This window comes from Hirundo rustica, chromosome 1 (assembly GCF_015227805.2).
Source record: "Hirundo rustica isolate bHirRus1 chromosome 1, bHirRus1.pri.v3, whole genome shotgun sequence".
NCBI classification, from domain to species: domain Eukaryota; kingdom Metazoa; phylum Chordata; class Aves; order Passeriformes; family Hirundinidae; genus Hirundo; species Hirundo rustica.
Genome location: NC_053450.1, coordinates 23,602,249 through 23,623,809, shown reverse-complemented (window position 1 = coordinate 23,623,809; position 21,561 = coordinate 23,602,249). Strand labels below are relative to the sequence as shown.

Below are 21,561 nucleotides of genomic sequence, written 5' to 3'. Positions count from 1 at the left end.
CCAGCCCCTCAGGCCGCCCCCATCGGCGCCGCGGGGCGGGGCCCTGCGCGGGCCGCCCGCGGGGGGCGGGGCCGGCGGCCATCTTGTGGGACCGGCCGTGGGCTCTGGGGATTGTGCGAGGGTCTCTGCCCAGCGGTCGGCATGAGCGCGGAGGCGGCCGACCGGGAAGCCGCCACCTCCAGCCGGCCATGCACGCCGCCGCAGACGTCGTGGTTCGAGTTCGTGCTGGAGGAGTCGTTGCTGGAGCAGCACCTGCAGAAGCCCTCTCCTGGTGCGTGCCCTGCGGGCCGCCGCCTCCCCGCGGCCTCGGGTTCGGCCCGGCCCCGCTCCCCGGCCCCTCCTGGGGCAGCATCGTTCCGGGGGGCTGTGAGGTGTCGGTGCGGGAGGCTCTGCTGCGGTGCTGGGGAGTGGGGGCGAGGGAGCCGGGCCCTGCCCGCGGCTCTGCGGCGGCATTTACCGCCGGCAATAACGCGGTTTTTCTCATTGCACATTATCTTTCCTATTTAGTAACTTAATTTCTCTGTCTTTCTTGTCCGTTAGATCGCTTTTCCTTTCGCGTATGTGAATGTTGTATGCGGAAGTGTTGTAGTTTGGTTTTTTTGTTTGTTCGGTGGGAAGTGATGCTCGTGAACATCATTGCGGTTCGCACCTGGTTTTCTCCCACTGGAGTCTTGTTAGTGGTAGGAGCTGAAGTCCCCCGAAAGGTTCGGTGCTGAAATTGCTCTCTGGATCTGGAATAAATAAAAATCTCGTCTGATGTATCATAGGAAAGTGACCATTTTTAAAATTACCTGATCTTTTGACAGTCATGAGTAGTAGTTATCTTTTTCACTGCCCGAATTCTGCGAGGAGGTAGAGGAAGCAGGAAGACCTGGGCCAGTGTTGTCAATGTAGATATCCTACATTCCAAAGTTTTCAAGAAAATTCATGCTTTAAAAGTTTTTGCACTTATATAATGAAGTAACTTTATATAGTGCATATAAAAAGTAAATTTAAGTATAATCGAGCTTGGATCTTATGCTTAGATTTTATAGTCTATTTGGTAATTGATTAAGTAAATTAATAATATTTGTTCTGTGTTTCACAAAGTTCAGTGAGAGTGTAATAGTTGTAGTTTGGCCCCTTTTTCAAAAGATCTCAAAGGTATTGGCTATCTTATTGTAAGGAAAAGATCTGGGTGCTTTTTTTGGTGCTGTTTTTTAATCAATCTGAAAGTGTTTTCTAAATGTATTCAGAAGTACCAGCAATTGCTTGCACTTAACGTGCAGAGAATTACAAGTAGATGTATAATTTTTACAACAATTCACTTGTGATTTCATTAGGCAGCATTCATTTTCAGTAGATGGAAGTACTGAAACATAATTGATACAAATTAGTGAACATAAATAAAAGTGTAAGAATGTGGTTACCATGGTCATGTGAACTTTAATGTTAAGCAAAGGTATGTTAACAGGCACATGCAGGGCACTATTTGGGATTAGAATCTGCCAGGTAACAATCTCAGCACTATAAACATCAAGGATAAAAGAGCCATGTTCATAGCTGGGGGAAAAAAAAATAAGTCTGGGCTTACAAAGAATTTGAGGAGTGGCTGTGTTTTTTTTGCAGACCCACCACCCGTGCAGCTGATTGTTCAGTTCTTGGAACAAGCTTCAAAACCATCAGTGAATGAGCAGAACCAAGTCCAGCCACCACCTGATAACAAAAGAAACCGCATTCTAAAACTTCTTGCTCTCAAAGTTGCTGCTCATCTGAAGTGGGATTTGGATGTATTAGAAAAAAGGTATAATTTGTGCATCTTCATGCTAAGTTTGCTAAATTTAAGTGGCTTGAGATATTTATTTTAAAAAATGGAAATCTGTATTGCTCCCTCTTGGGTGTGACAGTTGAAATCAAGTTTTTGCTGTAAGTTAGGAAAGGGTTTTGATAAAGGCAGTGTGAACAAATCAACACTATTTAGAGAAGAAAAATAACATGACTTAGACATTAAGATATGTACATGTAAACTGTATAAAGATGAATTGGAGGTTATGTTTTCTTCAGTGACAGAACTAATATAAGTTTCCTCATTTTAACATGCCTGAAACTGGAGGTCTTTCTCCACTTTTGTTGATGTGAAGAACTCCATGTATCTGTGAAGTAGGTCACAGAAATTACTCTGGTTGATAGACAAGCCCCAGCTTTGCATCTTTCCTTTGGAAATTTCAGCTGAAGAATGGTCTGACGAGCTAGAACAGTCTGGAACGACTTCACTTTGGCAGTAGTGCAAGTGCATAGCCCCCCTTTGCACATTAGAGGGCTTCACTTCACAGCATCACAGAGTGGGTCAAGGTGGAAAGAACCACAGTGGGTCATTGATCCAACCTGCTCAAGCAGAGTCATCCCACACCACATGGCACAGGACTGTGTCCAGGTGATCCGTGTTTACTCTTAGGTAATGGCAGGAGTTCCTTATTCATTCACACAGGTCTTTTGCCCCCTTTATCTGTAACTTGATGTAAAATCTTAAGGGGGCAATAATTTGCCCTGGTTCTAACTTGCATGGAATTGTAGAATCATTTAGGCTGGAAAGGAGCTTTAAGATCATCAAGGCCACCTGTTAATCTGACACTGCCAAGTCCACCACTAAACCATGTCCTGTAGTGCCACATCTGCATATGATTGAAATAACCTTCAGGGTATGATACTGACTCAAACACTTCCCTGGGCAGCCTGTTCCAATGCTTGACCACCCATTTGGTGAAAAACCTTTCCTGAAATTTATTCTAAACCTCCCCTGGCACAACCTGAGGCCATTTCCTCTCATCCTGTCACTTGCCTGGGAGAAGAGACTGAACACCCACTTGCTACAACCTCCTTTTGGGGAGTTGGAGAGAGTGATAAGGTCCCCTCTGAGCCTTCCTTTCTTCTGGCTAAACACCCCCAGGTCCCTCAGCCGCTCTTTGTAGAACACTTCTGATAGAACAAGAGACCTCAAATTTGTTAAAAAGAAATCCTGGCTTTAGCGGCTAAAAGTGTAGTTTCACTGGTTGTTTTCAGTAATGGTTGCAAAGAATGAGATTTTTTCACAAGATCAAAGGTACTTTGGCAGTAGCTGATTTAATTTCAAATAATGTCTAAATTAGTAATAGTATTTTAGTTGTGTTAAATTATACCACAAAAGCTTGGAGCAGTGTCTTCCATGCAGTGCCTGTATGTCTTCCCATTTTATTAGAGTTCTGTCCCAGCTAGTGTATACTTTACTTATCTCTATTAAAAAAATTCCTAGTCTTAACTTCACTGTTCACTTTATGTGAGTGAAATTTCATTTGTGATGGAAATGGGGTTGTTTACCTTTGGGGAGTATGATCCGGGGCTGCTTTGAAAAAACTTATTAGCTGAGTCGTGCTGTTTCAGGTGACTGGATTATTCTGGTAAGGTGCCTGTGTGGGCTGATGCCGTGGTGCAGAGTGGAGGTTTAGCTGTCAGGACAGGTGATTGCTACTTGGGCCCATTCACTTGGGCTTAATTTATGCAGCTAATATTGGTAACTGCTTTACATACCTGATCTTCAATACTGAGTAAACATCCATGTGATGTTAAGTAATAATCCAGTACTGAATAGAAGTGTATATTGTTTTAACATTCCCTTAGTAGATTTATTCTATGAAGTATCTGATTCTCTCTTTTATTTTTTTAATAGCTTGTCTGTTCCTGTATTGAACATGCTACTGAATGAACTTCTGTGTATCAGCAAAGTTCCTCCAGGAACTAAACATGTGGATGTAGATCTGTCCAGCTTACCCCCAACCACTGCAATGGCAATACTACTCTACAACAGATGGTAAACTACTACAAGGCAATAATATAAAATCATTATAGAAAAAGCAGTGTTTTCTTTTATCCATATAATTGTACATAGAAGGAGAAAGAATCCTAAAGTACTCATAAATATTGTGATCTGTTGCTAGGTTATAGTGAAGGAGCTGAGTCTGAAAAATTATTCTAGAGCTGGTTTTCTTCCCTAAAGAAATAGTCAAATAGTGGTTTGAGCTCTCTCCTTATAAATATAAAAATCTTCATCTTTTGGCTTTTTATGGAGCATTTCTTAGCTGCTAGATGTTCTCTTGAGTAAAGGATGTGTTCTAATGCTATAATGTTTCTGAAATGGTAAGCTGCTATCAAGAGGCCTGTAATCTGCTTATTACACTTCTGAGGCTAATACCATTCTTTGCTTCACTTTTTTCCCCTACGCAGGGCCATAAGGACCATCGTTCAAAGTAGTTTTCCTGTAAAGCAAGTGAAACCTGGTCCACCTCAGTTAAATGTGTAAGTTACAGATATAATTCATTTGGATGTTGTGGGGATTTTATAATCAAGAATGTAATCTCTAAGTCATTAAATCATGTTAGTAACATTCAGTTGCTAAAAATGTCTAGTTGTGACATGGAAAACTTGGATTTATTTCAAGGATATTCTCACTTCCCTGTCAGACCTGTTTGATACATATACTTGTCGGTTGTTCCATGCTGTCAGGGTTATAATTTTTGTGACTTTGTCATGGCACGAAAAATCGTGTGAGGGAGGGAGATGGCAATTAGCCTTGGCAGAATGCTTATGCTCTAGTTTGGATGGGGTACATTTCTTGCATTCTTTTGCATCCCTAACTTACAGTAGCCTGCTTAGTATGTTTTTTTTACACCAGTTTTCAGCATTCTGTATGATAACCTAAGAAAAAATGAAGTATTTTCATTTGCGTCATTAGGCAATAATTTGTAATTTAAAATCAGTTTTGCATTTTGCCTTCTAGTAGCTGTGAGGCTTTAGTAACAGCTTGTCCATGACTTTTATGTTAGAGATTTCTTCAAAATTTGGAGGTATCTAAATATGTTTTATGTTAATTTTATACTTAAGCATTAGACCATATTTGTTGGAGAGAGTCTGTTAAATATGTTGATTAAACATACTCTTCTTCCACTTCTTATTTTACTGTCTTATACTGTCTTATGTGTGTCAGAGTCTGATCCTGAATAATAATAATAAAAAAAATCTGTGTGGAAAAATAATTTTAAAAATACTTTAAATTTTTTACGTAAACATGTGAACACACTTCTGCCCCTCACATGAAAATTTAAATGTCGAAGCTTCATGAGACTTGAGGCTGTGGAAGCTTTCTTCATTATTGTTTTGGCATTGAATTGGTATTAGCAATCTGATCTTAAAAAAGGCAGTGGTAACTTTGCAACATTTTGTTTTATTGAACCATGATCTCATACAAAACTTTTCGTTATATATAGTTCTGTATTTCAGATATAGATAAATAAGAGCAGTCAGTGATCCTGCATAATGATGTTCAAAACGTAATTAAGCATAACTAACCATGAATGAATTATTGTACTCTAGAACATGAAATAAAATAATGTGCAGATCTGCCTTATTACTGAGCTGTTGACCGCTTGTGTCTAATTTGCAGTATGAATCATATCCAGCAAGAAAAGGAACTAACTGAAAATATTTTGAAAGTGGTGAGACTCTTTTCCCTTCTTATTTTTGCTCAAATTTATATGTAAATATGAATGTCTTTATTGTACAAGAAATACAAAAGCCAATTCTACGTGGCATAGAACAGTTGTGTAAGGAGTTTTTTAAAAATTATCTTTTTACTGAACTGTTAAAACTGTAACATTAACTTAAACCCAGAGTTAAACTCAAAACCAAGAGGATATTTCTTTTAATGTGTTTGAACTATTACAGTTGAAGGAGCAGGCTGCTGATTCCATCCTGGTCCTAGAAGGAGCACTTAAATTAAACAAAGATCTTTATGTCCATACTATAAGAACTCTGGATTTATTGGCCATGGAACCTGGTATGGTGAATGGAGAAACAGAGAGTTCCACAGCTGGACTGAAAATCAGTGCAGAGGAGATACAGTGCCAGGTAGCTCACATTTTCTACTCAGGCTTTCACTTTCTATCTGTTTCTTTAGAAAAAGTGTGAAGTATTAATTTTAAGGTAAATTACAGTATTTTTCTATTAATGTTCCCTCTGTTGTTTTGGTTGGGTGTTTTTTGTTATGCAGTGTAATAATACCGACTTCATTTTTACATGAATGGAACTCTTTTTAATCATTGTAAATATTTTTGCTTCCCACCAACCTCTGACTTTTGGCCCCTCAATCCCCTGAAATAACCCATTACATGACAAAGACGGCTTATTGCATTGTTTTCAATTATTATGGGAAAATCATTCTTCTTTGTAATGCTTGTGCAGAATTCCTCAGACCGAGATTGTGTTAAAGAGGAAACAATTGAAATATGCGGTGTAAGGTGTGCAGTGTATGTTGGTAAAATAGATTAAAGTAGGAATAGTTTAAAGTATGTGCAACATTTGAGCTGAAATACTTAATCTTTACTCAAATCATGATGTCCAAGACCATGTGTTTGATATCTCTGCTGTTTGCAGGTTTGCTATGATTTGGGGGCAATCTATTTCCAGCAAGGATCTACAAATGCAGCTGTTCATGAAAAGGCTAAGGAAAAGTTTTTCAAAACAAAGGAGTTGATTGCAAAGGTAACTAGTGTTCTTTTAGCATGCATGTTCAGCTCTTCTGTAAACAAACCCTTGTCTAAACTATTGCTTCCTTCTTTAGCAGTTTAATAACTCTTGATGATACACAGAGTTTTTAAAGAAACTTCCTGAAGTTTTGACATAATTTTTTTTTTATGTTGTGCCTGGTTTGAAATTATATTAATTGGTTGCAGTATATTGCTGCTTTGTTCTACATTTTGTAATGAATATCCTTTTACTCAAATTGTATTGTTGCGAAAAATGCAGGAATAACATCTCCAGTGCTAATAGTAACTTGACTGAGCAGTGCATCCTGTGTCCATGGCAGGGAAGGTAACCATACAGCACTTCCTATTTTTTTAATCTGACTTTCCCTTGGAAATCAGATTGCCTATGTTCTAACCTTTTAAAAAAGTACATCGTAATTTATAAGTGAATTATGCTTCCTTTTTTATTTCGCTCAATATTCGTATTTCCAAAACTGCAGAACTCCCGTTTTTATTTTAAAAAGGTGTGTACATGTGCATTCTTTTGTTCTTTTGCTGTTACTTGGGCAAATAGTGAGTCTGTGTTTCTGAATTAAACATATGTTTGATAATACTTTGGATACCTAGATCTGATGGAACTCTTGCTTTCCAGAATGGCTCATCGTCACTTCATTTTACCATAGATGAAGAACGGTTAGCTGGCTACTGTCAAGCTTGTGAAGTTCTTACCTCATCTTCTGATGATGCCTCTCAACAGGCAACTCCGTATAGTCAAATCCACAGCTGTATGAAATCTGGCAAGTATCAGGTAGGATGCCTAAATAAACTCACGTGTTTGAGGGGGTTTTTATCATTCTGTGTGGATGATTCCATTTGAACTAGTACAGATTTTAAGAAATTTTAAATGGTAATTTAACCATTAACATACTGTTTTAAATACTATGTGTTTAGGAATATAACATAGTCTGGTACATATTAGATTAAAATATACTGGATTCCATTCAATGGTTAATAATTCCTGCCAGTTGAGATAAGGGATTTTCAGGTAGATCATAATTCTTTGGGTTTCAGGGAATGTTGCTACTTGGATATGCAAGTTTGTTTTGTGTTTTTGTGTTTTTTTCTTTGATTTTTCTGATGCTAGAGAATTTTTCTTGTTACTTGATTCCCTTTTTGGTTGTTCAGTGAATTTTAGTATTAAATATGGATGTGAGCTGCTTCTCTTAGTTTCATCATTTTTACCAGATAAAATAATTTTCTGTCTGGTCCTTTTGCATTATGCTTTGACTATTCCAACTGTTTTTGTTACAGGACATAGTGAAGATATTCCTTGAAGATAACCTAACCCTCAGTTTACCTGAACAGTTCAGACAATCAGTGCTGAGAGAACTCTTCCAAAAAGCTCAGCAAGGGTGAGACATTAAATAATGATCAATGTTCAATGATGATGAAGAGCGATCTTCATTCGTTATGTTTTTTGTGAAAAATATGTAAAATCTTTTAACAACAGGCTACTTACATCCAAGAAACTTCAGCCTTCATTTCTGTAAGGAGTAGTCTAAACTACATTTGACATTACACCAGAGCTCCTTGGTTGGATCTCACTCTGACCATATATGGAAAAAACATGACCATAAACAGTTAATTTTATTGCTTTACTGGGTTTTTTAGAATTTTTTTTCCACCTGCTGTGATACCACTCTTTGTCAGAGCTATCCTGTGATCTTCAGTTTTGTGTTCATGCAGGAATGAGGCTCTGGATGAAGTTTGTTTCAAAGTCTGTGTGTGCAACACGATCTGTGATGTATTACAAGATCGAATAATTGATATTCAGTTTTGTCAACTGTTCCTGAAACCCAGCAAAGAGAAAATAGACTTCCTTCTTGAGGTAAAACATTAATATAAAATGAAAAGTGAAAATGGTATTTAGTGAGAGATTTCTTTCCCTGTATAACTATTATTATTGCAAGTGATACTCAAATTTCTGAAGCCGAGAAAGGTAACTTCGCAAACATTATTCAACTTGTTTGCAGTTGGTATAATTCCACTCATTGATTGGTTCTGCATCTGTGTCCTTCTCTTGGGGAGGATTCAGTGGTGAGCTGTTGCTTTAGCTTGTGTTTGAAACCTCTGCTATCCTGGCATCATTAAATTATATGGAGATATTGCTGAATATTTGTTTTCATGGAACAAAGAATCAAGTTCTCCAAGACAGAGAGAATGAGTAGAAAAAATACCTGTGGGAGAGGACAGCTTTTCCCTTGCCAGCTTTATTGTGGAAGTTAACATGTGAAGTGATGCTGAGTTACTGTTACATGTGAGACCTACAGTGTTACCCTTAGTGAAGCTTTTTGGGAAACTGTTATTGCTTAAACTAAACATAATCTTTTAATTGTATTGATGTTATTTTAATGTCTTTTATTAATTTGAGCTTAATTTTTTTGCTTGTCTCTTCAAGCATGTGCCAAAAATTAACTGGCAGTACTCTCTGCTGCAGAGAAAGTAAAAGCTTACATCAACTGCTCATATTGGGATTTTTGTATTTTGTTGTGGGACAGAATGAGGGTAATAGTTTCAAATTGAAAGTGGCAGGTTTAGATTAGATATTAGGAAGAAAGCCTTTACAGTGAGGGGGGTGAGGCACTAGCACAGGTTGCCCGGGGAGGTTGTGGATGCCCCATGCCTGGAAGTGTTCAAGGCCAGGCTGCATGGGGCTTTGAGCAATCTGGTCAAGGGAAAGGTGTCCCCGTCCATGGCAGGACTCTTAGAACTTGGGTGATCATTAAGGTCTCTTCCAGCCCCAACCATTCCCTTATTCTATAACTTTGTTGCCTCGCTTGAGATAGAGGTTTACTGGCTGTTACTATTTGTGAGACAGAAAGCTGGTCAGTAACATTGGCTGTAACTAAATTTTATAAATGCATGAGGGGGCTGCTTAGTTCTTTTCTGCTTTCTTTTTCAGGTTTGTTCAGGGTCAATAAACTTGGAAAGTGCTTCTGAAGAAATGAAGAGAAGAATGGCAGCATTTCTCAAGTATGTACCCATACTAAGATAACATGAATTTGCTCTTTGTAAGCAATGTAATACAGCACAATAAATATTTCAAGAACTTATAACTGGAAAAATAAGCACTTTTTTCCTGCTTATGTACTAACGTTTTTATTTGTTTAGAAACTTGTGTTTGGGCATGGAAGATCTTCAGTTTGTCTTCATGATTTCATCTCATGAGCTTTTCATAAAACTGCTGAAAGATGATGAAAGGAAGCTGCTCATTGACCAAATGCGGAAGAGATCTCCTCGAATCAATCTGTGTACGAAACCTGTGACTTCTTTTTATGATATCCCAGGTAATTTTCACAGCATTTTCATTAACCTGTGAAAAGTTAGGCACAGACAGTGCCCTGTTTCCGTGATGAAAACCTTGAGGTTACGAAGTGCAGGTCTGTTCTCAAAGTTTGGAATGTTTTTAGAGAGAGTACACCTGCTTGTTCAAGAAGGCATCTGTTACTTGCTTGTATCTCAAGTGAGTGTAATAGATAAGCTCAAATGAATGTGTCCTAGGTGACAGAGTGAGAGAGTATGGCACTGGCTTGAACAAAATGTGGCTGTGGCAGCTGTTCCCAGAAAGGGAACCCTGCCTCTGGGCTTGCATACACTAATGATGATGTGACTGTGTGGTAAGCTGGACCAGGATTGCCATCTGAATGAAATTTTAAACCTACCAAAGTAAAACTCAGATTTTTTTCAACCAGTTAATTTCCCTGATACAGCTTTCTGGCTGTGCAGTTGCACAAAGTGAAGCTAACGAGAGGTGCCAGATGGTGGCTGGAGCTAGAAAGGCCTTACCTTTTCAGTTCTAATTCAGTGTTGCAGTAACTTAAGCCGGTTAAGACTGTGTATTTTCACTAGAGCAGTATAGGAACACCCTTTTAATGTAGATCTTGAATCTATTGCTTTGCTATAGCAAGAGTACTCAGAGTTGCTGGAGTGAGGAAGGGAGCTTGCAAGCAACCCTTTAGGTCAGGGTGAAGGTACAAAAGGATGGCTGAACCTATGGAAGCATAATGTATCTGCTGTTCTTACTTTGTTCTGATTGAACTGTTATATCCTAAAGAATTGTAAATATCTACATTGAGAAGAAATGCTGGAGACCTGGTTCCCTTTTTTCTAGCTTCAGCAAGCGTCAATATTGGCCAGCTTGAACATCAGCTCATACTGTCAGTGGATCCTTGGAGGATTCGCCAGATCTTGATAGAGTTGCATGGTATGACCTCAGAACGCCAATTCTGGACAATTTCTAATAAGGTAACTTAGTTCATGTTATTATAATTCAAGGACTGGTTAGGTATCATACTGCAGTGAACAATAAACATTTTTTCATGGATCTTCAGGGTGACTTATCTTTTCCCTCTCTGCATAGTGATGGTTTAATAAGAATGATGATACATATCTAAACTCATGTTTTATATGAAGGGTATTACAACAAAACCTGTAGCCTTTGTTTTAAGGAGTTATTGGCTGTATCACAAGCTTTCCTTATGAAAAAAGATGTTTTCATAGCTCTTGCTTTTAGTGTTGTGACTAGATAGCAATATTTTTTTAGCTTAAATTTCTGTCATTAGAAGGTGGGAGCAGGAAAGAGAGACTTCTTGTTTAAGTAAAGATTTCTTGCTTTTCTTTTTTGTTTGTTTGTTTGTTTGTTTGGGGGTTTTTGGGTTTTTTTGTTCCTCTTCTTAATTATTGCATATTCAGAGTGTGAACAAAGGGTAGTTGGGCATTTTTATTGTATTTCTAAGTGAGCCATACATTACTTGTGATTAGATGTAAAGACAAGAGTTGGCAGTTGTTTTCAGTATCTGGGTTTTGTTTGCGGTGTTTTAAGCAGTGATGTGAATTCTAAAACTTGTTTCTGTGCCAATGTCCTATGCGTTTCTCTCCCAGTGGGAAGTACCAAATGTTTACGGCAATGTTATTTTAGGAATCAAAGACAGTCTGACTAGGGATTTGGTCTACATCCTGATGGCGAAGGGATTGCACTGCTGTGCCATTAAGGTGAGCAAACCATCTGAGCTTACTGGTTGGTTTGGACAATTGAGTCTTAATGAAATGGAAAATTTGGAAGGCCTTTTTTAGAAAAAGAACTGAAAAATTGGGAGTTGAGGGAGGTGTTGTAACAAGTTCCATATGTTGTGTGATGGTTAAGTATTTCTGTCTCTCAAAGTTCCATCAGCAGAGCAAAGATTATGGCTTTCCAGTGAGTTGGGCCTGGAGATAATTTCATTCATATCAAGTTTGGATTGTAATGTTCTGTATCGTGTGGCATCTACATCCAGTGGTGATTTGATTTACTGATATGAAGTGCTGTTCTTTTGGATAAGTGTTTTACATGAGGAATTTATTGGAATGCTGTTCTATTTTCCTTGTAATTGATGAATATCCTAAACTGCAGCTAAAACAAAATTGTACCAAACATACCAGTAGTTGGTTCTAGCGTGTTTTTGCTTAAACTCCTTGTTTTGTTTTCAAAAGATCTGGAACTCAAGCTTAATAACACGTCCAGAGGACTCATAAGTAGACACTGTGAGATGCTTGAGCAATGCTGATGCTAATGGATGCTGAGGCTGGATCAGCCAGGATAGAGCTGAATGCACTTGAGCTTGTAGTGTTTCCCCTTATGAATTCATTAGGAATCATTAATGCATATAATTTTTATTGCAGGATTTTGTCCATGCAAAACAGCTTTTTGCTGCTTGCTTGGAGCTTGTGACAGAGTTTTCTCCAAAGCTCCGTCAGGTCATGCTGAATGAAATGCTGCTTTTGGACATTTACACTCACGAAGCTGGAGCTGGTGTTTCTGGAGAACGTCCTCCTTCTGATCTTATAAGCAGAGTCCGAGGATATTTGGAAATGAGAGTACCTGGTAAGTACATTACTGGCTTTCCTAGGATGCAGTAAAGCACAACAAAGTAAATCAACTTTGTATTGCAGATTAATCACTTAAGTGTGTAAGTGGAAAAACAACAGTGACTTTGGCACTGGTCTTAGTAAGTCTTTAGAAGTTTCATTAGTTTTTAGAAGTGGGAAATGAGCATGATGCCTACCTGTTGCTAAACATTGACAGTTTCTGTTCAGTGCCACTTAAAGGACTTGAACAGTATCAACATGTCTGCACTTCTACCTGAAAGGTTTTGGTATTTGTTAAAACTTTCTCCTGGCTTCACAATGAGAGAGTAACATTGTACTGTTGTGATTAGATGAAACCCTTGTTGCTCCTAATTTCCAGAGGTGAGGTTTCTTATAGGGCTAGGCATCATATTTTCCTGTGATAGCTGTGCAACAAAAACAGCTGATTAGAGGGAATGGGATTTGCTTGTTTTCATACAAAACTGTTTTCTCAAAAATAAAAAGTTAAACAAAGAATCCCTTTCCTTTTAGATATTCCTCTTCGACAAGTTATAGCTGAAGAATGTGTTGCCTTCCTGCTAAACTGGTGTGAGAATGAGTATTTGACCATGCAAGTTCCATTACCCCTGGTTCAAACTAATCCTTATGTGAAGGTAACCAGTGCTCAGTCTCAAAGCTTTCTCAGACTGTAATTGACTTACTTTCTGTTGAAGTATTTTGTACTTTTCAAAGCAAGCACTTTCCTGCTCAAGAGTGTGAGGCTTTGTGCCTGTAATGAGTTAAGCATGGGGTAGAAGATAGTAAGGCTGAACAACAAGCATGTTTAGCACTTGACAAAAAACATGGAAACTGTGCTGCAGGAACACATGAAATCTCGGCCTTTGTTGGCTGCCAGCTAAGGCTAGTTCTGTCAGGTGTGATCCATGATTGAAATGCTGTAGCGCTTCCCTAAAGGACTCTCCTCTCAGCTGGAATTCAGCTTAGATTTATGTAGGAGGTATGGGAAGTGTGCAGATCTCTGGTTTCATGTTTGACTTCTTTTCTCTTCCTAAGATACTTGTGTTCCAAATGCACTGTAAGAGTTCTGTTCTTTTACCCAACACCAGTGTTGAATTTTTGGACACATTCAAGCCCTGCCTTCTTTAAACTTTGTTTTCAAAATGGTTTCACAGCAATGTTTCTACTTCACAGTTAGGCCATGGAGCAAAAGGCAGGTCGTATTACAGGACAGGTTCATTTTTACCCTGCTCTGCTTACCCATGATACTTCCTAATTTCTGTTTTGAGGTTCAGCTTTTTTGCATAACATTGTGCCAGTTTCAGTTAAGATTAATTACTATATGGAAGTTAAGTGAGCTCTAAAGAGCCAGTCTTTGTAAAATGGTATTTTATAGGGTTTATGTTTCATGCAATGTGTTTGTTTTCTGGAGCTTGTAATAATGAAATACACACCAAGGAAAGCTAATAAATGGAAAAATGCTGTTTCATTTCTGTTTTCCAGCTTCTTCATCAGTGTCCTCTGCTGCAAAATTTAGTAACATTTGCTTTGTAGCTTGTAATTTAAAATCACTTGCTTAGCCATTTTAAATGCCAGTAATTCCTTTGCTGTAGATGATATGCAGAGAAGGCTCAGTTCCTGTATTTTTTCTGTTGCATTGCACAGCTGGGCCAGTTGCTGGCTGCCACATGCAAGGAACTGCCAGGTCCCAAAGAAAGTCGACGCACAGCTAAGGATCTCTGGGAAGTTGTTGTACAAATCTGCAGCGTATCCAACCAGCACAAACGTGGCAATGATGGAAGAGTGAGTTTGATAAAACACAGGGAGTCTACACTGGGTATTATGTACAGGTATGTTCTCTAAAATTATTTTTGAAAATGATTTGAATGGTTTGTTTGATCCCATGTTCTGGTCAAAGATTGTCTGGATTCCACTACCAGAGTGATGGCAGCAGGTGAAGAGCTGAGTAGAAATCCTGTCCACTGTTGGGTATTATCAGGGATGTGTTGACTTTCCTTTTCCGAGGCAAAAAAGGAGTGTGTGGGAGGCAGCTCTCCAAGCAGAAACTGGAGCATATATGGCTGTGCTTCCATTATAACCAGTGCATATCTTCCAGTAAAGTCAAGGGCATCTAGAGGCCAGTTTAGCTGATGGGCTGGAGGTGTCTGCTTTGCAGCAAATAGCATTGTTCTGTATCAGTTTTATGCTTCTATAGCTGTATCAAGCACGTAGCTCACAGCATTGGATATCTATACTTAGCTTTGTTTCTGAGTCTAAAGCTAAATGTTACTCATTCTTGAAATGAAATTCTACTCCAGCTAAGCTCTGCAAAGAGTAAGGAAATCAAATTACTCTGGTCAAGAGTTTTCTCTGTCAGACACCTTTGTAGCCTTAGCCTCAAATGACTGATCCAGGACTCTCTGATTTGTCCAGTGATTTGGCCTGCTCTGAAGTCTAAGCCCAAATATAACTTGTCTAATGTGGTATAGTTTGGCATGTGTGATTATATTGAGGCTTTCCATGTTAAAGCCTTCGGATGGGTGCCTCTATCAAACTTCTGTCTGTGTCTTTGCCTTCCTTGAGCTAATCAGGTTAACGTGTGTTAAAGCCCAGCTGCGTTTGCTTACGCTGCTGTGAGGCACATGTAAGAGGGTACAGTGCTGTAGCTTCCACTTGTGTACTCTGGCAAGGAAAAGGAGTACAGGTGTACTCCAGGTTACTGAACCTTTCCTGACCCCTTTGATTCAAACAGTAAAGGGCAATGACCCTGTTGTTATTATGGAAATGGAGTAGCGGAACCTTTTCCAAAGGCTGTCCTTGTCTGGATTGTCTTATGGTGACAATTTCTGATGTTCATTACAAGGAAATCGAAGTGTATTATAAATGATCACTGTGTACCCTCTTCTCTAAGTGTGTAGGTCATTGTTGCAAACCTAGCTTGAGGAATTGCAGTACAGTTCAATTGGTTTCTCTTTTAGAGTCAGTGGTTGACTTCAGTAATTTTCATGCCGTTTATAACTTGATAGAAGAACATACCTCTTACATAAGCTGGTTTTAGTGTAAAATTTGCTAGTAACTGTACTAAAAGTATATGGGCTGCCTGAGCATTTTCATTTACATGCCCTGCATTTGTAAACCTAGAGGTGAAGGAGTATTTTAGCAGGTGAGGAATTTGCTCCACTGACTCCTGTTTTAAGTGTGCATATATTTTTTATTGTGTAAATGACTTACAGGGGTATTTGTGTCCCTAATTTAGGAGTGAACTGTTGTCCTTCATCAAAAAGCTGCGGGTAAGTCACAGTGGTGTTGAAAATTTGTTTGCAACCAGAACTTCCTTTTGGTGTAGTATTTTTCTGGACTTTTTGTGTTATGGGTGTTTTGTATGGCTGAAAAACGTCTGAATTTGCTATACCTGGCATGCAGCTGTGTGGAATAGCTTGTAAAAAAAAATTACCCTGAATTGTGATGGAGATCTCTTTACAGTGGGAGTGTATTTTATTGCAGCTGTCATGAAGCAAAGCATTCCTTTTGGAGGGAGACAGAAGCTGCTACATGCATCATACTAAGCAGCAGAAGTAAGAAGGAGGGAAATTGTTTATAGCTTCTGGGTTTGTAAATGCATAGAAAGTTGTAGTAAAGTTTAAGGTTAGGTAGTAATCACAGAAATAACATAAAGATGCATAAAACAAAATTAAAGTTCATATCCGAGGAGTTCTTCAGGAGAATCTGAAGTAATTAAAAACTTTCTGCAGAAACATTCTTGCAGTATCCTTGTGTTGCAGGTCTCTTAACAAAATACTGTCCTGTTTCAATAGGAAATTATAATGATGGCAGAATTTCTTACACAGTTTTAAAGCTTAGGGAAGAAAGTGGAGTTTCATCAGTTCATTGGAATACTTTTTTTTTTTTTTTCCCCCCTACAGGAGCCGTTGGTTCTAACTACAATATTGTCTCTGTTTGTCAAACTTCATAATGTTCGGGTTAGTACATATCATCAAAGTCTTTCTTGATTTTCTTGAAATGTTTCTTGTGATTTCTCATACCATCTTTCTTCTCTTAGGAAGACATTGTGAATGATATTGCAGCAGAACACATTTCTATCTGGCCCTCATCCATCCCCAAGTAAGATGGTGATGAATGACACTTTTTTCAAAATACTGTATGTGATGGGTTTGGTCCCAGTTACTGTTAGTGTGATTTCTCCATGTAAAGGCATCACTGCCCCCATTCTATCTCTGAAGGTTGGTCTGAGGGCATGGAGAGTTTTGTTCCTAGTTTGTGGGATCTCAGAATCTGGTTTAGTTATTTTCGTTCAAGCCTGTGAAGGCTGTATTTGTTTGTTTTACAGATTTACTTTACTGTATTACCGTATTGTAACAACAGTAGTCTTAGTCCACACAAAATCTTTTCCAGAGTTACTTATGCTTCACACTTAATGCAAGGTGCTTTGGACTTGAATTAGATGGGAAATCAAATTATTGGTTAAAAAAAAAAAAAAAGCAGTAAGTTAGAAATTATTTTTCTTTCTTTTTTCCTTCAGTCTTCAATCAGTGGACTTTGAAGCTGTAGCTATTACAGTAAAAGAGCTGGTCAGCTATGCCTTGACTATCAATGCAAACAACCACTTCTGGTTAATTATTCAGGCAGATATTTATTTTGGTAAGTGAAACCAATGTCTGTGTTTAGCATGAGTGTAGAGGTACCTTGCTGCTCTGAGATTTGTTTGACTTAACCCTCCTTGTATTTCCTTTTATGAAAAGAAGTTTAAGTGATAGATGAGGTTAAAATCTTCAGATGCAGTGGGTGTGGGTGGGAAGGTGTCTAAGCCCACAGATAGACTGAGCTTTTGATAGGTCATGCAGACTTGTTTTTGGGGTAAGGGGAACTTTAACAGTTACCTTTATCTTCACTTTGCTAGTGCAGTTGGCCCTTGAGGGTTGTAATTGTGCAGACCCATGGCACTTGAGTGTTTGTTTTATAAGTGAATGGAGAGGTGTGAATAGTGGTTGCTTTTAAATGTGGAGATCAGCTTCAGTGAAGCACAAGATGAGCAAAGTGGAGAGGATCTTTATTCTGTATAGGGAAATATCAAGGGTTTGTAAATGAGGAAGCATGAGGAAGGGTTTGTGAATGAGGAATAGCTCCAGCTTTATAACCCTTGGTGTGAGAGATAGGGTCTTAGTCCAGTGTTCAATGCTGTCACGTTACATGTAGGAGACTGATTCAGGGTTATAAACCTGTTTTTCAGTTTACTGCCTGTAGAAAGTGCAGCAGCATCCCAGAAGGAAGACACACAAAGTAGGGAGCCTCAAAGCTGGTACTTAAAAGAACAGTGTTTGGAGTGGTGGCAGTGGTCTGTATTTCAGCAGCCGTGGACAAGCAAGCTGCTCCTGGGAGGCTGCTGCCTTCTCTGCGGCTCTGGAAGGGCTTACTGGGAGTAGAAGTAGTGCTGAGCCATGAGAGTGCTGTTCCTCTCACTCACACCAACTAAACTCCTTCACTACCCCTGTGTGCTAAGCTCACTGAAGACAAACTTCCGCTCTAAGGTTGATGGATTCTAGATCAACTACCTGAAAAAATAAAAAGTAATCCCCAAAAGGCAGAAATTCACCTGTGGTGCTAGTTTCCTTCCATCCATGTAGTTTTTCCATCTACCATTGTGTAACCACTTTCTGTGTGTCCATACTTTTTAATTAATGAAACATGAGTTGTTTTCCCAGTAGAATTCAGCTATGAGATACACATCTGAATAATCTGTAAACAATTGAGTATTAAATAACTGCTGTATTTACTCTTGAGACCTGATTTTGCTTTTTTCCCTTGGCAGCAACTAATCAGTATTCAGCAGCCCTTCACTATTACCTGCAGGCAGGAGCTGTATGCTCGGACTTCTTTAATAAGATGGTGCCACCAGATGTGTACACAGACCAGGTGAGATAAGTGGGATTTACAAAAATCTCTCTTTGGATTCAGTCAGCGTCTTGATTCTATGTAGAGACAAAACTGTCCAGCACACACACATTCCTCTAACATGTAAGGTCTTGATGCATTTAGGAATACATGTCCTGATCAGTCCTTTTTCTTTTTTGGCTTGTTGCTTGAAAGCCACAGTAAATCTGAGACTTCTCCTTTGCTGAATCACAGAAGGCTTTGCTGTTAGTTCATAGAGCCTGCAGAACATTATGTGTGCTGGGAAAGCACTGTGGGACACCAGTGGAGCAGAGAGCAAATGGAAGAGCCCAGAGCACAATCACTGTGTGCTGTGACCATCCCTGGCAGCAGTCCTGCTTCACCAGTGGGGCTCCAGTGTTCACCTGAGCTCCAGCTGCTGAAAACATCTGGCTCCTACTGTGCTGGAAATCTCTAGTGATGAAGGCTCAGTTCATCAGTGGGTGTTCTAAAGCCTGGGAGTTTTTAGTGGGTAGAAGAATGCAGATAGCTATTTAGCTGGTCCCTTGAATTAAAAAAGAAAACAGTAACAAAAATTGCAGTTTGTGTTCCAAAACAAACATTACAGAATGTGTTTTGTTTTTAACCTTTCTGTAGGTGATAAAAAGAATGATCAAGTGTTGCTCTTTACTCAATTGCCACACCCAGGTAAGAGGTGAAACATGTCATTAACTAAAACATTTGTTTAGAAATATTTATATAGGGGATAACTTTTAAAAAGACTGAATTCAACTTTCCTTGCAAATGAAATGAATGCAAATGCAAATATAGTAGAGTAGGTTTTGTCCTAGAGCTTGCTTCTAGGACAAATAAGCACCTACTTGGAAATGTACAAAGTAGAAGTAGTCAGGGGGTGTTTTGTCCTATTTATTTATTTTTTTTGAGACGGCAGCTGTTGGGAAATGTTGGGAATCTGGCCGTTTTTTGTAACAGCAGATGCTATTGCTATTCCATGGGGTAAGTCATTCTCCAGGAAGTAGCAAAGCTTTACTGGGCTCTGCTTTAAAAGCACTTAAATGCATTTGGAAACCTGGAAGCCAACTCAGTCCCTTCTGCTCTGAGTAAATCCCTTTTTCTTTTAGCTGTTGCTGCTATTGATGTCAGAATGATCTGTGTTCAGGTGCTCAGAACTTGCTTCCCCTGGAAGCAAGGTCTAGATTAGATCTAGAAAAGGAGTGGAATGAATGAGGCATTGTGGGGAATTAAGGCTGTCAGAATCACTGTGTTTCCTTACAGGTAGCTATTTTGTGCCAATTCCTCAGAGAAGTAGACTATAAAACTGCTTTTAAGGCACTGCAGGAACAGAACAGGTAAATGTTACAGCAAATTTTATAGGTGCTTAAATATAGTAGGTGGCTGTGTCAGTTAACCTGCCTTGCCTTTCAGTCATGATGCTATGGATTCTTACTATGAATACATCTGGGATGTCACCATCTTGGAGTACTTGACCTGTATCCTTTTGCTGGAATAGCACACATACTGGATGGTCACAGCTGGGAAAAGCCCATTACCTCCCTAAGTGACTTTCCTTGACTCATCCTCAGATCTCCACCACAAAAGAGGCGAGACAGACAAGCGGCAGATAGCAGTAAGTTAACCCAGGGTGCTGGGATTTCTTTAGAGTCTTTCTATCCCTGAAGTCACCTCTGAAAAGGTGGTTTTAATTCTGTCACACAATTCTTTTAGAACCTGGGTGCTTTAGATAAAGTTGTGGCTGTAGTGGTGGGGCAGTAGGGCATGTTACAGAACGAAATCACCCACAGAACTAGTGCTGAAAATGCCTTGAAATGAAACAGCTCTACTGGAAGGCCTCATGCTGGTTGTGTCTCCTCTTTTGTTTCAAGATAAAAGCCATTGGCCAGACAGAGCTGAACGCCAGCAATCCCGAGGAAGTCCTACAGCTTGCTGCGCAGAGAAGGAAAAAGAAGTTTCTTCAAGCAATGGCAAAACTTTACTTTTAGGCTAATGCTGGAAGATTATTACAAAAGGTGTCAAAATGAAAAAAATCTTTCAAGACTTTATTATTCTTTAAAATTCATTTAAATTTTTGTACAACATTTACAGTCTAGTATCTTTCTTCTTAGAAATAGATGAAATCTTATTATAAACCCCTTATTTTTACAAACTGTACAGAAGGCTGAAAGCAACTGCAGCTAGTTCCACAATGGCTTGTTTGAAGAAGACATGAATTCAAGTTTGCCAAGTTGTTGTGAGTGTAATGTGGATGTGGGTGGCACTTGATGCTCTAGTGCAGCTTTGTGGGCTGCTCAGTGTCATGTAACACTTGTCCCGGGATGTGTGGCACAGATAGGAGCATCAGGAAAGGAGGACTGATACCCTTCTCTCCCAGTACTGCCCTTCATCACAGAAGTGACTCAGAGGTAGTAAATATTCTAAGGAAAACACAGTAGTTAATGCTGTTTATAAACACTGATAACATACAGCTCCACAGTTTAAAATACTGTTCCTATGATGTGAGTGGTTGTAGAGTACCTGTGGCTCCCTTTATTCCATACCTTCTCCAGGTCTCATGCTGTTCTTTCTTGTTGCAAGTGGGGGGTTGGGGACTGTACTTTTTCCAGTTAGGGTTACTGCAGCAGCAGGTTCTTTGCTGGTACTCTCACCTGAGGTCAGTGATACACTAAAACTGAAGTTTATGGCAGGCCTAAAGGGCCTTAAATTCATCAGCCTCCTGTGGAGCTGGGATTTGATACAAGGGAGGCTGCACTATGGTTTCAGAGATGGGAACTGCTTACCCACAGGCCTCTGTAATACTGCTCCTGAGCTGTGGGACTAACTGACATGAGTGAGCTCTGACCTTACCAGGAAAAGAAGAAGGTCAAGAGGAGGTAATACGTACAAGGTGTCAACAGGCTCCTGCTCATCTAACCCCTATTAAAGCAAGTCTGCCATGTAAGCTGAGTGGACAAATCTTGCCACCCAGCCCTATTAAAAATGTTCTTGAAGGTCATAAGTTAACAATTACCATGAAGTCACGTCAGAATGGACCAAAGTGTCCAGGCTCTTGTGAGAGCAGGGTGCAATGCTCAGCTGAGCTCTTTTTGTCAAGTCTGTAGGAAGATGCTGGTCTCAGTTTCCAACTGCTGTGTTGTTTACTGCCCAAGTCTTGAATAGCAGTAAAGAGCTTGAGTCACCTTTAGTGTGGTCTTGTTCTGAA

At 39.4% G+C, this 21,561-nt stretch overlaps 1 protein-coding gene across 1 annotated transcript; it reads left to right on the top strand.

Moving 5' to 3' along the window:
* Positions 1-66: 66 nt before the first annotated feature.
* INTS8 (integrator complex subunit 8) lies at positions 67-21,539 on the top strand. Its single transcript, XM_040080745.2, has 27 exons — positions 67-271; positions 1,609-1,783; positions 3,683-3,823; positions 4,237-4,308; positions 5,453-5,504; positions 5,734-5,916; positions 6,442-6,549; positions 7,186-7,341; positions 7,845-7,945; positions 8,280-8,421; positions 9,496-9,566; positions 9,705-9,880; positions 10,705-10,838; positions 11,475-11,585; positions 12,252-12,453; positions 12,969-13,090; positions 14,100-14,284; positions 15,691-15,724; positions 16,358-16,414; positions 16,495-16,556; positions 16,975-17,093; positions 18,262-18,365; positions 18,981-19,031; positions 19,620-19,693; positions 19,770-19,834; positions 19,928-19,971; positions 20,228-21,539. The coding sequence occupies exons 1-27, from the start codon at positions 142-144 to the stop codon at positions 20,342-20,344; spliced, it is 2,988 nt and encodes a 995-aa protein (XP_039936679.1). The 5' UTR covers positions 67-141; the 3' UTR covers positions 20,345-21,539.
* The last annotated feature ends 22 nt before the right edge of the window (positions 21,540-21,561 follow it).